Here is a 16,660-nt window from a genome sequence, read left to right as displayed (position 1 = left end):
TTTCTGCTTCTTTCTTTGCCTCTTTTATGTGAGATTCCTTTGTTGCTCATTTGGTTTTAGGTTTAATTCATCAAAATGTATTAAATAATTTTAGTCAAAGTATAATTCAAATATTTTATATTGTTTAAAGTGTTGAAAAGACGTGATTATTTGTTTAAGCTGTTTCAAAGAGTTGTATAATGTCCATGATTATATTTTCTTAAAGGTTTAACTTGTTTGTATTTGGATTGCAGGAGTTTTGTTTATAATTTGATATAAACCTAAAATACTGCAAGGAAAATATATTTATTATTTGATTATTCTAATTATATCATTTTGCATTTTTACGTTTGATAAAACTTTAAAGTTAATTTAATTTCATGGGTAATTGAAAAGGAGCTTAAAACTACGAAGCAAAATGCCCCCTGGTGGTCAGGAGCATGCGCATTAAGGTCTGATGCTTTGTTTTGATTATTCACATAACCCATAACATTTTGGCCTATTTTTAACTAATAATTTACAACTAATGAGTGTTTGTAAGAAAGCAGAATAAACTGGGGAAGTTTTTGAAACTCCTTTTAACTGAAGGGAATGATCTTCCCTTTGAGTGGGTACATTTTTATTTTATTTTATTTTATGTTATTTTGTTTTATTTTATTTTTTTATTTTATGAAATTTTATTTTATTTTATGTCATTTTATTTTATGTAATTTTATGTTATGTTATTTTATTTTATTTTGTTTTATTTTATTTTTTTATTTTATGTAATTTTATTTTATTTTATGTCATTTTATTTTATTTTATGTCATTTTATGTAATTTTATTTTATTTTATGTTTTTATTTTATGTTATTTTATTTTATTTTATGTCATTTTATGTTATTTTATTTTATTAAGGTCATTTTATTTTATTTTACGACAGAGGAGTCGCGCGGCGGTGAGCGCGCGCTCCGGTTTCAGCACCACGGTCAGCGCCCGCCGGCTCTTCCTTCCTCCTCCAGAGGCGGAAACGTTTCCGGTTTGTTGTGTTCTCCCGGTTGGCAGTCTGCGGTGAAGGAGAGGCGTTAGTAGATGGAGAGATCCGGATTGAGATGGACGCAGGAGGAGGGCCGGACCGGAACCGGACCGCTGTCCTCTGAGGGTTTGGTCCCGTGGACCGTGACGGATGTCCGCGCTGTTCACAGCCGGATGTGAGGCGGGACTGTGACGGATCAGCACACAGGCCCGTCCGCTTCCATCACGGGGAAAACTACCGGGATGTTGGCCGGTCTTCTTCCTTCTCCTGGGATTTCTGTTCTGCAGGAAAAGCTGCTACAGTCAGAGAAGACCTGGACGGAGAAGTTCCGACTGTTTATGAGCGGGAATCTGCAGATGTAAACAGGAACTCCTAAGACACTTCCACGAAGACAGACTGGATTTCCGCTCCTCGTGTTCACAGCGGACTTTAATTGATCAAACGCACAATTAAGGCACGCGGTGAATGCCAAGAGAGGAATCTGCAGCCGCACTCACCTGTGCGGACTCGTGCACGCGCTCACATTGAGATAGCTGATTATAAGAGTTAAACTGGTTTTAAATTCGATATTTGATCTGAAATAAGATGTTGTGGTGTCCAGATAAGCTTGTGCTTCATGACAAACTCATCATCTAATTGATTCAATATCCACACTATGAATTTGCATATTTGAACAAAAATAAATGTCTTTTTGTACTTATTTATCTAGTAAAAGACAAAAATATTACTTAATGTCACAAATAAACATTGTAATCAGTGGAAATGTCAGATAATAAAAGAAAAGATGAAAAAAGAGCCTGAAGAGAAACCATAAGAAAAACAAAAAGAAATCATTCAGTAAATATTTATATTTCTAGAGTATTTTTGTTTCCTGCTTGAACCTTTAACATCACTTTATCGTTATTGTATTGTATCATCTCTGGCTAAAAGCTGATGGTCCAGTTTTCCAGAATAGAAGGTTTTCATCAGTCTAATGAAGAGGCACAGCCAGGTGGTTTAAAGTTAATCCCAAAGTGAACAGTCTCTTTCTGATTCTTCTAAAACTCATTTTCATTTTAAATGGAATGTAGAATATGAAACGCAGTAAGACCAACACGCAGATCCAGTTAACCAGTAAAAAATGACAGATTCACCTGAAAGCATCAAATTCAAAGACTTCTGGAAGAAGATCTGTTAGATTTTAAGAATATTTGCAGGTAGAAAAAAACCACAAGAAATAGAGTGAAACTGAAAAATCCACACAGGATTTAAAACGGAAGAACGACTTTTGAATAAAACTATATTTGTCTGCAAAATAAGCGTTCCATATTCCTTCACTGCTCTGTTGCAATTACTACGACAACAAACCAGACCACATGTCTTCTTTTTGTGAAAACCTAAAAAAATAAAAGGATTAAGGTACTAAAAATGGATTGAACAGACATTTCTTTCATAAGTGAGCGTGGTATTGTCACTCAAAGTCTGGATGATAAGAAATTAGTGAACTTTCCATTGTACGGTTCAGGCTTCCACGCTGTTCGTTAATTTCTGACAATGCACATCTCGTTCGCATTATCCCATACACACAGGAAGTCGCACATATACAGTCAAATCTTCCTTTTCGTCGTGATTCTGAAACATAACAGAGGTTTGAGCATATTCTATCAGACTTTATTCACACACACTAACACGATGCTCTAATTCCAAGAACTTGGTTGTACAAACTAAACCCAGAAGATCTTTTCAAAATAAAAGAGAGACGGGAAACAGATGAGTATATCTTTAATAATGGACATGATCAAATCTAAGAATGTGATAGTGACCTCTGATACAATAGATATTTAATTCAAGGGTGACTTAAAACTTTTTTTTTCATCTTTTTCTTTTTTTTTTGCATAAATTTTATAAACTCCAATAACCGTAGTACAACTCTGATTGCGCCACAGTCGCACTCCCTCTTCTGTCACTCCTGTATACACACACAATACAGCAAGCAGTTAAAAAAAAAGTCACAAACATACAGTTTACCATATAGTCTATTCTCTGGGTTTTCATATGCTTGACAATCAGTTTAGTATTATGCTACAGTTTAACATTTTGAGGCGATCTCAGTTAGAAATGTGGTTACATTAAAGCTTACAATTTTACGATGAAGTGGACTTGTTATAGCAATGAAAACTATGAATTCACCAAGATTATAATGATAGAATAAAAGCAAAAAAAGGCAAGAAAAGAAAACATGTGGCAAGCCTGGCTTCATTTTTTTAAGCAGCACATGCTACATAGTCTTTAGACTTTGCAGGAAACAGCAAATTTCAAAATAAAACCTTAAATCATACAGCAGATTTGAATCTTTTCTCCTATAAATAAGAAAGGAACCACTTTAAAGAGCGTTTTGATTTATGGAGACGATTCCCTGAATCTCTTACAGAAACTTGTGAGGTACAGTACTGCCAAAAAAATGAAATTTCTTTTACACCAATGCTGCAAATTTTATCCCCCAGAAAAATATTCATGTTTCTTGTCGTTGTTAAACTGATTAGCCAAGTTTTCTAAATACTTTTTAACATTTAAAGACCCTAATGCCACAACCTGCACAGAAACGTCTGTGCACACAGAAACGTTGAGCCCTTCAAAATAAAACTCCCCTAAACAAGAAAAAAAGTTTCTTTTTTCTTACGAAAATGATAGGAAAACACTTGCCAACGCACATGTAGCAGACATTTCTCAGTACAGTGTTGTTCACTCATTACAATGAACCATTACAAGCACTTGACATTCTTTCAACACACGAACCACAGAGTGATCAGTCACTTAATATCAGCAGCATGAGCATGAGCGTGCAGATATTTATACTGAACTGAAGATTTGGGGCAGCGGGGTAACACAAGGCTTCAAAACCGAAAAGGGGAAAAAAAGAAAAGAAAATGATGTCACTGAAGCTATTCAACAGACAGAACTAGCTCCATCCCTGCACGTACGTTAAAGTCTGGGACACCCGGATGTGACTCGACAGTTTCACATGGGAAAAAAAAGTAATTCAACTTAAATAGAAAATAATATCAGTTATTTATTTATTATTTTTTTAAATGTCTGTGTGTTTTCAGTTTTTATCTAAATATTGGTATGTCCATCCAAAGACTATAACAGATCGTTCAGGGTTCCTCTGCAACAGTTTACTTCTGACGATCCTGAAAAAGAAAAAAAAGTAGATTCAGCAAAAAACAATACTTCAAAAAACATAAAACTGTTAAGCAAATATTGTCAATTTCATAAATTATTAAAATAACAACAAAATATAAAAATTAAAACAAGAATATAAAGGAGCAGAAATAAAAATCTATCATTCTGATCATCCTTTTGACCAAATTTCATGTTTTTCTTTTAAATTATACTTCTAATGGTTCTGCCCACAGACATGCTGAAAGAATAAATGTTTTACCTGATCAATTCTGGGTCGACTCTGTACTGGAGCGGGCTCATAGCTCTGATGGAAAAACACAAATATTTCAGGAAATGTGGGAGAAACATATCAAAAAGTCAGATATTTACAGAAAATATTACTAACATTCTGATTAAGTACTACTAAATACAAACTTTTCATTTTTATTTTTTGAAAATGCATTGGAGAAACCCTGATGTTTATGATCAGAGCTGTTCTCATACGATTTCAGTGTAACTATGACATGTAAAGATAACGAGGATGGCTCAACTGTCAAACACAGAGGAGGAAGTATGATGGTATGCTTTGCTGCAACCAGGGGTCTGTGACTTGTTCAGGAGGAACCCTGAACAAATACAAACATGACCCAACACAATCCCTCCTAGTATCCACTTTATGGACTCATCTTACAACTAGATAATGAGCCTAAACATAAACCGAAGCTCGACTAGAACTACATGAGAACACAAGAAGACTTGTTAATAAAGACGTTTGGGAGAAACTGGACATCAGAGTGAAAACAAAGCAAACTAATATATTCATGAAGAAATCTGCACAATACTGAGGAATATTTCCTTTCTTTGTAAAAAGAAATAAGAAGGAACTGTCTTAAGCTGTAATTCTAAAATTCGGCGTGTTTTTTATATTTAGGTGTATAGTATTTTGAAACTCCTGTGTGGAGGATTAATTAGAGAAGAAACTAGACTACATGCTTTGGATGTGACCAAAGAAAACATTTTAGAACAAAAATTAAATAGAAAATAAAGTCATGGACACATGTACACACTTTAAAACAAACATGAAGAAAGTTTGAGAGGAAAAAAAAGTCAATTAAATCGGAAACAGATTCTAAAATGATGTAATAGGGAAAATAAAGTGGCTTTGTGTTGGTCTATGATGTTATTATGTTTAAAACGTTGAATATAAAAAATAACTTGCATTCTGGCACTATTTCTATTTATGAAGTAGGACAAAAAAACAAGTTTTCTCCATCTAAAAATATCTCATTTTGTTATATTTTGGAAGGATTCTCAAACATCAGCAGGTCAAATAAAATCCAGCTGAACAAAGCTGTTTTACCTATAATGAAGATTTAAGATCCAATACTTTGTTCCACCTGCTGTTTTTTTTTCAAAGCCCAACACAAATCCTGAAATGTTATCCAAACTTTTATTCTGCAACTCCTACCAAACATCCGTTTTTCATGTGAATTCTGTAAAACCTACTCATATTTCTAGATAGTTTGGACACGTATGGATTAAAACTTTCCTTTTAAACTTTAAAACCAAAAAATAAATAGTGTTGCCTTGCTTTTTATTTATTTATTTATCATGTCCTGTAACTATTAATGTAATGAATCTATTTTTTATCTAACCTCATAATTGCTGTGAAAAGCCTCATTTTGAAATATTTTCATTTAAATCAATGACATTGTGACGTCTTAAAAGATCAAAATACAGCTAAAAAGTTCATCATAACAGACTTCTAGCCTTTACTTTTACACCACCAGAGGGGACTTTTGTTGAATCTTGAAAAAAAAAACAAAAAAAAAAAAAAAAAAAAACAGTTCCAGAGTGCTTTAAGTAATCACATTAATATAAAGTAGGAGCACTCCTATGAGCAATCAAAAAAGTATTTAGCAGAAACTTCTAATTAATACTATGTTACATATATTAACATGCCTTGTTCCACAGTTTACTACCTGACATGATCAGCATGTACCCAAGTAATTTATGACAACAGAAACCTCGTCGGGATTTATCACTTATATAATAGATATGACTTGTTAGGGTTAGTTCTGTTCAGAACAACAAAGTCTCACATTGATGATGTGACAGCGTACACGGAGACGTGCACCGAGAGTAAAGTAAAACGAGCTTTCAGCTGAGTTTAAATAGAACAGTCAAGTAAGTAAACAGCTGCTTTTTATATTTGAGAAGAGGACAATAGTTACAGATTATAAATAAGATTAATGCAAAAAAAAAAAAAACGGGCTAATTTATTTGTAGTTAACTAATCATGGTTAATGTGATCATTTGACACCCCTAATAAAAAGTTCAGTTGACTTGTTAGAAGGGGAAAAATCAATTTGGCAATATATAACGACATGTTTTTTTTTTTGGTGATACTTATATCGATTTAAAATGCTGACAAGACAATGTTTGATTAATAATTTATGGGTGTCTTTCATTTTTGTTTTCTACGTAAACCCTCGGCTGCTAGTTGGCAGCACAGCACATTGAGACTTTATGAGCATCTCTACACCACAACCGAAACAACAACCAGATCTCGCTGAACCGGCAAGTGGTACATTTTAAGTCATTGAATTAAAAAATATATACATTATTATTGTAAGAATTGATTATTAATATTCAGGTAGAGTTTTTTTTCCAGAGTTATACTCTCAAAAAAAAAAAAAAAGTGGAAGATGGTTCTGATACAGTCTTGACATATATCGCGATACATATTGTATCGTGGGACACATATCGTGATACGTATTGCATCATGGGACACATATCGTGATACGTATTGCATCGTGGGACACATATCGTGATACGTATTGCATCGTGGGACACATATCGTGATACGTATTGCATCGTGGGACACATATCGTGATACATATTGTATCGTGGGACACATATCTTTATACGAATTGTATCGTGGGACACATATCTTTATACGTATTGTATCGTGGGACACATATCGTGATACGTATTGTATCGTGGGACACATTTCTTGATACGTATTGTATCGTGGGACACATATCGTGATACATATTGCATCGTGGGACACATATCTTTATACGTATTGTATCGTGGGACACATATCTTTATACGTATTGTATCGTGGGACACATATCGTGATACGTATTGTATCGTGGGACACATATCGTGATACGTATTGTATCGAGGAACACATATTGTGATACGTATTATATCGTGTGACACATATCGTGATACGTATTGCATCGTGGGACACATATCGTGATACGTATTGCATCGTGGGACACATATCTTTATACGTATTGTATCGTGGGACACATATCGTGATACGTATTGTATCGTGGGACACATATCGTGATACGTATTGTATCGTGGGACACATATATTGATACGTTTTATATCGTGTGACACATATTGTGATACCTATTGTATCGTGGGACACATATCGTGATACGTATTGCATCGTGGGACACATATCTTTATACGTATTGTATCGTGGGACACATATTGTGATACGTATTGTATCGTGGGACACATATCGTGATACGTATTGTATTAAGGGACACATATTATGACATGTACCATATCGTGATATGTATTGTATTAAGGGACACATTTTATGACATGTACCATATCGTGATACGTATTGCATCGTGGGACACATATGATATGTATCGTATTGCCAGACTCTTACCAATACACACCCCTCCTTGTTACCATGTTTTTTATGCTACGGTTATCAGAATAAATGTATATTATGCTAATACACTAGATCCCTAAATAAGCATCAGTGTGTTACAGTAGTGAAGCTTGTACATATTCAGTCCATTATGGTTATCTATTATTCCATTATTATGATTGTTTTTTTTCTTATGTCTGTTCTTGTTCCCCTATTTTGTTGAATCCATTTTTATCTAAAGTGCGACTTCAACTCCAGTATGACTTAGATTTGACTCTTCTTTATCATGGATTTATTTTTGGGTGCTGCGACCTACACTCTGAATCAAATTACAGTCCAAAAAATAAAAAAAAGATGAATGTGATCTTCAGATGAACCTGCTCCAGAATGGCTAAAAATAAAACTTATTTTCATGTCAAGATTTTAAGAAATACATACTTTTTTCACCACCTCCTCCTCCTCCTGCTTCTTCTCATAGTGGGAGAAGTCGTCAAAGATGGAGGTGGTGTGTTTGTACTGGGCGATGATCTTCAGCACCTGCTTGGCCTTTTCCAGGGGAACCTCTTGAGTGTCGCGTGAGTTGGTGACAGGCTTGTTGTCGTTGTTCTCCAGGCGGATGTGGCGCAGCTGGCTGTTGGGAACATCCTTAACAAATAACCAGTTCACATCAAACTTGCCCTTCCACTTGTCCTGCGCCCACACCCCCGCGCTGGTGCTGTAGTCCACGGGCGAGCGCATCTCCGCCACGCCGCAGAAGTGCCCGCTGCCGTTGACGCTGAACAACAAGTAGACGGGACCTTTGGAGTTCATGGCTCGGAAGGCGGTGTCCAAACGCTTATTGCCGTGCTCCGTGCTGCACCAGATGGAGTACTTGATGGAGCGGTGGATGTCGTCCTCGGAGTAGCTCTTGATGATGAACACGCGACCGTTTTTCAGGTTCCAGTCGAAGTCCTTGGGGTTGTAGCTGTGGGCCGCTCGCAGCTTCTCCAGCACTGGGTGGGATTCCAGTCCCACCTCTGAGGGCCCGGCCCCTGCACCCCCGTTCCCCAAGCCGCCACAGTTGGAGGAGCCGCTGCTGTCCAAGCTGCCCCCCCCGTAGCACATATTGCGATTGCGTGGTGCTACCCAGCGGGTCTGAATGGTGGGGACAGAGTTCTGGTAGGACTGCGGAGGAGGGGGAGGAGCCTGCATGGTCATCTGCTGCACGAGGGACTGAGCGGACTGCAGGGACTGCTGGAGGGGGGGTATGAGACTGGGAGCGTGGGAGTGAAGCTGCGGCGGGTGCTGCTGATGGTGGGGCAAAGGGGGCCCTATCTTGGTGATCGTCCCCTTATTCTCCCACGTATCGATGTCTATGCTGTGTTTAATGGGGGGAGGGGGCAGGGCCCCTCCCACTATCTGAGTCCCGGGCTTGTTCTTGGTCTTCTGCTGCTGCATCTTGGCAGGTTTGCTGGCGATAGCAGCCCACGATGTAGGTTTCTGAGGGGGCATTCCGACCGGTGTGCCACCGTTGCCCGTGGCAACTGCTGCCGCCACACCACCGCCGATCACCGAGCCGGCACTCTTCACACCTGAGCCACTTCCTGTCACATCCCCGCCTATTTTTAAACCCAGCATGCCCTGCTCCAGGCTGTTCATGCCCGGAGCTTTACTTAGGGTGTCACTATGGAAACCCGTCTGTCCGTCGGGGACCAGCGTGCCCCCTAAAGAGCTGGGCGGGTAGCTGTAGCTGCTCCCGTAGGCTGAACTCTGAGTCTGCTGGCCCTGCGAGCCACTCGTGCCCCAAGCCGAGAAGGCCGGATTCTCGGGGAAAAAGTTAAACCTGTGGGGGTAGATGCTGCTGCTGAGTCCGCCCGGCTGCCCGAACACTGTGTCCGGCATGAAGTGATGGTCGCCATTACTGAGCGGGGCGTAGGGTGTCAGGTATGGTATGGGTGGGTCGCCTCCCGTAGACCAGGGAGCATCATTGAGGGGATAAGGAAATCCGATAGAGGGTGCATAGTAGCTGGACAGGTAAGGGTCTGTCATGGACTGATAGCTGTTGTTCTGCAAACAAACAAACATAATTTAAGTCAGTTAAAGAGCCAGAAAGTCTCAGTCTGGGGTCTGCAACCTGACCGGAGCCAGATGCGGCTCTTTTACCCCTCCACAGTGGCTCTCTGGCTAAAGAAAAATAAAGTCATAGTATTTTTTTTAGGTAAGGGTTGCTAACTTAGTACTGATTTAATTGGTTATAGTTAAGTTTATAAGTTTATGAATGAGGTGAACAAACTGTAATGATTTTTACATCCCTGATGACATCATTAGGCCTCGTTTGCAGAATACACAGATCACAAATACTCAGCAAAATTTTGGTAAATAGTCTTTTTTGATTGCTGAGTATTTATGACTTTAAAGTACATTTTATCTTATGTTGCTTTTGAGAGGGGAGTGGCTAAAACACATTTGTGTTTTCTTCAAATACTTTTTCTACTGGATCATTAACCAATCAGGTTTCGTGTTGAGGCTCCAGTTAACAGCTGTAGTAAGTAGGAAAAAAGATGGCAGCTCACCAAAGTAAACCTGAAGTATAAAAAGAAAAAAATGTCATTTTTGTCTCGTGTTGTTTACAAATACATTTGCTTCACTCTAATGTTCCTGTTTTTAGACAGAAAGTCTTTTATTTTGAAAGAAAGTCTGTCAAAAGTAAAAAACTACTTTACACTTTGAGACAGTTCCAGTTTATCTTAATATTTATGCATTTATTTGCACCCAAAATTAAAAAAACGGCAATGTAATGATGCAAAGTAGTTTTACATTTTTTTAAAAGGATAAAAAAAAAAAAACTTGGGTTTAAGTTTTGATCAGTACCAAACAGGCCCAAATGGCTCTTTTCTTGACAAAGGTTGCAGACCCCTGTTCTAAGTGATTATTTAGAAGAAACACAACAACATTTTGCATGTTCTTACCTGATTAGACGGGCTGGTCAGATACGGTTCAAAGTCATTGTCATGCACTGCGTCCTTCTGGTGGAGCGAGCCGTTCTGCACCGACACCGGAAAAGCTGGAGAAAAATTAAAGCTCCATTTTAACATGTTTTCTGGAATTTCTTCTTTTGAACACTAAAGCAACAATTATTTTTAAAATAAAGTAGCCTGTTATCATGTGTTTCAGATCTTTTCTTTTTTTTAAAAAGGACCCACTTCAATGAAAAATTTGTTTTTTATGTTTTTTTTAGCATTTTCTTGTGGTATTTTTCTCAGGATGGAGGACATATTTAAAAAATAGGATTAAAATTGTGTTTTGAGTATTTCTGTAATCAATCATTGTAAATCAGGAGTAGCTGAAAAAAATGTTGCTTGAAAAAGAGTTTATTTGTGAAATATGTTGGGTGGGCAACAAGCCCCCTGCTCTGCCCCATTCTGATGCGTCCACTTGTGGGCAACTGGATCAATATGTTCTAAATTTTTTTTTTTAGAATGAAAATGATATAATCATAATTAAAAGCCCATTGGGAACGCAATAGATGATCAGAGCGGGACCCTTTCCATGTGTTTTACCCTTTTTTTGGAAGCTCCTTACTCCATTTTCAAGCAAAAAATAAGAGTTACTAAATCAGTGCTGATGTTACAAACACCATAAATCTTGAAAGCTCACAGAAACGACCTAATTTATGTAAAAATAATTAAAATATACATATGAAAAAGCGTCATATAAGAATAAAATGCAGCAAAAATATACTTCAAATATGTTAATCCAATAAAACGTCTAAATCAAAGTAGCATTTAGGGAATTTGAAATAGGATTTTTTTAGTTGCATGGTTTTATGAAGTGGTAAACAATATCATATCGATGCCAAAATGACTCTTGGGTGGATCTTTAGTGTGAGGAAGTCGTACATTTGATATGGCTCCAAACTGGTTCTAGCACCCTTAAGGGATAAAAAGAGGTCAGTAAGGTAAATATGCAACAATTGGAGGGAGTCTTAAATTTCTCTGTAAAATCCTAATCTAGCTATGAATGAAGAACTATGTGAGGTTTGTGTTTTAGATATTCAACTGGCTTCAAAAGTACACAAAAAGTGCCGATGAAAGTTTCACACACACAAATAAAAGAAGAAACAAAAAGGTCAGAGGGTTTAAAAAAATAGATTATTATCCAAGTGTCAGGTGTGCACGTCAGATAACTTCATTTTCTAAGGATGCTAAGCAGGTTTGTGTGTGGCAGGAATGTCTTACCTTTGCTTGCATCTTGTCCCTTCGAGGTCTTCACAGTCCCAATAAAAACAGAAAACAAAGACAGCTTGTTTGGGTCGTGGGTGATCACAACATCACACAAAATATGTGCTCAAATCTGGGATAAACACAACTGTTTGATAGACAAACCCCACATCTGATTGCCATGAAAGCAGTGGTTCAGGCCTCGGCAGGTTCTAACTCTAGCTAACCTCTTTTCCCTTTTGGCTAACTAGCTGGCATCGCTGTCACAGTTTGCTATCGCACCTGCACGTCAAACTCCGCCCGCAGAGAAGCCCCGTCGCTGCTTACCTGAGGGTCAATGCTGGCGGCAGACATCATTCATCCACCGGGTGTTGTATCGGACAGGACCGGACAAGACGTGCAACGAGCGAGCTACAAACTCCGCTATGTGTGGAGAGGCTAGCAGGCTCTGCTCTGCTACAAATTACCCACAGTTCGCAGCAGCTGCCTCTGTTCGGCGTGTTCGGCGCGGCCCCGCTGGCACTGCTCGGAGTCCTGTCCACATTAATCCAGCAGGGCTTCAATCCACTCCGACCCCCTCAACGCCGAATTAAAACCCAAACAGCTTCAGTCGCCCCGCTGCTTCCTTGCCCCCAAAGGCAGATTCATCCGGGTCCTGCAGAGCGGAACTGACGTTGGTGACGTATTCCGCGTTTCCATGGCTACCCAGAAGCAGCAGATAGCTATTTTCTTCCTTTTTTATTTTTTATTTTTAAAACATTATTTAGATAAAGAAAGCAATAAAAAAAGACAAGAACGTTAGTTTTAAGATTTTATTAATAAGATAAAATAAGATTTTAAGACATGCAAGATGACAAAATCAAAACAAATAGGAAATAATCATACATAAACATAAATACAAAAGCAAAATTAGTAGTAAAATAATAAAAAATGTATATAATAATAATAATCTGAAACATCTAGCAAATAACCAACAAGAATAATATACACACCAATGCTCAAATGGACTGTACTAATTTGGACCAGCAGTTTCTGTGACCAACAATGAGGAGAAATTGTTTATTCCACAAAATAATGTCACTCCATCGCGGTCGGCATGGCACTTTTTTTCTGAGAAGAGGCATGTCTATTGTAAGTACACTTTGCAAAACAAAACAAATAAGCTGCCGCTGATAAACAAATACATAAACATAACAATGCTTCATAAACAGTCAGTCATGCTAATATAGATCCATCAGGTTTAAATAAAGCCATAAAATAGGTGATTTCATATATCTTTTTTACATTTAGAGATGATGACTCAAAGGTAATATCTTGTTTCAAATCAACAAATATCCTTTTCCAGTCAAATCCGTCTCAGCTTCTCTTGAAGATATTCGTCTTGTGACTATTTATAATCTGAGAACCAAAAAAAATAACAAGAAACAAAGAATACATCAGTAAATTATAATACAGCCATTGATTTAGAAGGAAAAAAAAGAGAAGTTTTGATACCACGATGCTCTAGTGTTTACTTAAGAGTAGCAACTAAAACATATTTGGAATAACGATCAAGTTACCCAATGAAACAAAGAAAAAACTATCGTATTAAAAGTTTCATATTGAAAGTAAATTGATTTTAATCCAATTGACTTTAGAATTTCAATGATTGAGTTTAAACTTACAACTCTCCTCCTCACTGGCAAATGAGCTGACAACAAAAAAGGCATAAATTACTCCCAGGAGCTAAAAAGTAAAAAGAAAAGAAACATTAATTTAGTAACACATTTTGTTTAATGACCCTTTATTTAAAGATAAGATTACTATTATAACATTGACAAATAAAAGACAAAATTAAGCAAAATATGTGTGATGCAAAAAATGTATTAGAAAAGTTTATGCAATTTGTCTTATATTAGAATTATGATAATTACATGTAAATTATGAAAAAATAAATCACTTATTGTTTATATTTGTAGCTAGATGACTAAATCTAAATTAAATGTAAAATACAAACAAGTTTTGACAATAGAATAATATTTACACGTTCTTTAGGAGGAAATTAGCATAGAGGACTCACTGATATGAGGAGCTGCAAAGCACAGTGCAGTATTTCTATGTACTGATACTCCAGCCAGCAGCTCTGCACGGTGGTCAGCTCTGGGTTCTGCTGGTTCTGCCAGGCGGGAGAAGGAAGGTTCTCGCTCCGACACCCGGGCCCATTCTCTTTCCACCAGGAGTGATGTGACGACAGGCCCAGGGAGAGAACGTCGCTGTCCTACACGTCAAAGAAGGGAACGTTCACAGGAAACTTTTCAGGGAAAATCTTGCTTTTTGAAATAAATAAATAAATAATAATAATAATAAAGACTTTGTGGAAAAAAAATTGTGAAATGTGTTAAAATAAAAAGAAAGAAAAATGTTAGCTTTTAACCCCTTAATTGCTTTTGATTTTAATATCCATCAAACCACTTTAGCTCAGAAATTACTGTAGCATCTACTTTGATATGTTAAGTTTTTTTTTCTATTTTTTTAATGACTAGAAATAAATTCAGGTTAACGTTTACAATAAATTAAGACTTCTATCCGCCTCAGAAGATCATAAAGCTCTTAAATCAAATGAACACGCCTGAATGTAGACAGTACCAGTTCCAAGTCTATCTTTTATCTTTTAATTGTATTTTATCAATTTGTTTTTATTTCTTTCAATTTTTTTAGCATTGTGGCTTTTAATGTCTTGTTTGGATTTGGTAAATTAATTTAAAATATACAGTTAGGATTATCATCTCAGTCTGTGCTCCACTTCCTCCTTTTTTAATAGTGCTATGTTATTAAGTGAACTGAATTGACCCACATGTTGTCATAGTGAAATACAAAAGATCAACCTAAAACTATAATAAAATTTGTATTAGCAAAAGCACAATAAAGTGGTAAAAATGACAAAATACATATAAAAACAAGAAACGATTCCAATGAAGAAAACTGAGTTAAAAACTTAATGTTTTGTTTTAAATTGGGCATTAAATGTGCACGATGTAAACACGTTTCTTTATAATTTGACCATAAAATATAGAGAAGCAAGCAGGAAGTTCAACTGAAATTTTCAAAGTCAAAGTGAGGATTAAAGGAAATACAACATCAAAGAGTTAGATCACATTAGATCCACCAACTTTCACCTGTTGCTGAATTTTAAAAGTTCAACCACATGCAGATTAAAAAACATCTTCCAGAATAAAGTCTGCAAAAAAGTTTTTAAAGAGTGAAAATACTTAAAAATGTCTACTATAAAGTGTTTGACTGTGTTTTTTAGATTCTACAATCTTTTTTAAAGCAAAACTCTAAATATGTTTTACAAACTGTTACTATAATGGACATACATTTGAAAATTATTTGTATTTTACATTGAGAAGCTGCTCCAAAATAAAAAAAATATATACATTTCATCATTACTGGAATGTTTTCCAGGAACAAACAGGAAATAAAAGCGTCCTCGACATCCTGCAGACAGACCAGCTTTAAAGGTTTCCTATAGTGTTTGTAATTGTCTCACTTACAGAGCTGAGCACTATATTTAGAGGTGTGTGGCAGCAGCACCCTCTAATTATCTGATGCTCATGAGATCACGTTACCTTTGAGAGACCCCCCAAATCCAGGTAGAGGCAGCTCACAAAGACATTCCAGCCAATCCACAACAAAGACCACAGCAGGTACTGAGAAAACACAAGACAATTCTTTCTGTGAGAATGTGTTCGTGATGGGAATGTAAAATACATTTGTTTGGTTTTTGGAGAGGAAAGTTCAATTAAAAGCTCCCTCTGATGATAGTTGTATTTTTGTGTTTTTATCATGTTCTTTTGCTATTTTTTCAGACGATGGAGGACATATAAAAAGAAAATTAATCTTAAAAATGTTTTTTTTTTAAATAATTTTGTTGTCAAATTGTTGTGAATCAGAAAATCTTCCTGTAAAAAAATAATTTCTAAAAAATGGTAAAAGACAGACTCACCAAGACAACAGGAATGAGAGGAAATGGTAAAGGAAATATATAAGATTGAAATGCTAAATCGTACCATAAAAACGGAAAATTAACTTTTCATAAAAAGATCAGAGAAACTGACTATTTATACAAAGACAAGAACATTTATGGACATAAAAACCTGTCGAGTCAAGGAAAACTGATGTGTGTTTATTCTCTGTTTTGCTTGTCATTTCCTACGGTTGTCTGTCCCCTTCTACATGTTTGTCCTTAATGTTATAACTTGTGAAAAAAGTGAATAGTTTCTGAAATAAAGTGTTATGTAATCTTGTTAAATATATATGTTAAAATAGGCCTGGGCGATAAAACGATAACGATATTTATCGCATTAGAACTTTTTCTCGATAGAAAATGAGTATTTATAGAACTTTCTGCAGTCTAGTGCGTTGTTCATCACTCATTCACTTTACACGTTGGGTTTCATTTCAGCTGAGCTTGTACATGTTGCCATATGAAATATGAGTTTTACTTTGATAGAATCCCAGTCTGTATGTGCTAAACTGTAATCTGTCAGTATAGAAAGACTCTGTCTAGGATGGGGTCTGCAACCTTTAACGAACCTTGGGCTCGTTTTCTAATGAGCAAACCACAGAAGGAGACCCAAATTCTTATTTTAGAAATTTGGATTTG

The 16,660-nt window shown here is 36.5% G+C and overlaps 2 protein-coding genes across 3 annotated transcripts in view; both read right to left on the bottom strand.

The window, feature by feature from the left end:
• Positions 1-2,737: 2,737 nt before the first annotated feature.
• ythdf1 (YTH N(6)-methyladenosine RNA binding protein 1) lies at positions 2,738-12,772 on the bottom strand. Its single transcript, XM_024293672.2, has 6 exons — positions 12,343-12,772; positions 12,034-12,061; positions 10,765-10,859; positions 8,255-9,862; positions 4,415-4,459; positions 2,738-4,163 (listed from the first exon to the last, which is right to left on the bottom strand). The coding sequence occupies exons 1-6, from the start codon at positions 12,370-12,372 to the stop codon at positions 4,149-4,151; spliced, it is 1,821 nt and encodes a 606-aa protein (XP_024149440.1). The 5' UTR covers positions 12,373-12,772; the 3' UTR covers positions 2,738-4,148.
• Positions 12,773-13,060: 288 nt separating this feature from the next.
• The window catches only part of zgc:100920 (uncharacterized protein LOC445241 homolog), a 5,407-nt gene continuing 1,807 nt past the window's right edge, over positions 13,061-16,660 (bottom strand). The window contains exons 3-6 of one of the 2 annotated variants that reach the window (XM_024292209.2): positions 15,624-15,704; positions 14,075-14,272; positions 13,680-13,740; positions 13,061-13,413 (exon numbers count right to left, since the gene is read on the bottom strand). In XM_024292209.2, the coding sequence (XP_024147977.1) occupies positions 13,403-13,413; positions 13,680-13,740; positions 14,075-14,272; positions 15,624-15,704 (351 nt within the window). In that variant the 3' untranslated portion in view covers positions 13,061-13,402. Of the gene's footprint in view, positions 13,414-13,456; positions 13,741-14,074; positions 14,273-15,623; positions 15,705-16,660 lie in introns of those variants that run through there. The other variant, XM_036212831.1, reaches the window with a different exon arrangement.

The sequence above is a fragment of the Oryzias melastigma genome, linkage group LG7, assembly GCF_002922805.2.
Source record: "Oryzias melastigma strain HK-1 linkage group LG7, ASM292280v2, whole genome shotgun sequence".
Lineage (NCBI taxonomy): Eukaryota > Metazoa > Chordata > Actinopteri > Beloniformes > Adrianichthyidae > Oryzias > Oryzias melastigma.
Note: the sequence above shows the minus strand (reverse complement) of the source record. Positions and strands in the feature narration are given on the sequence as shown.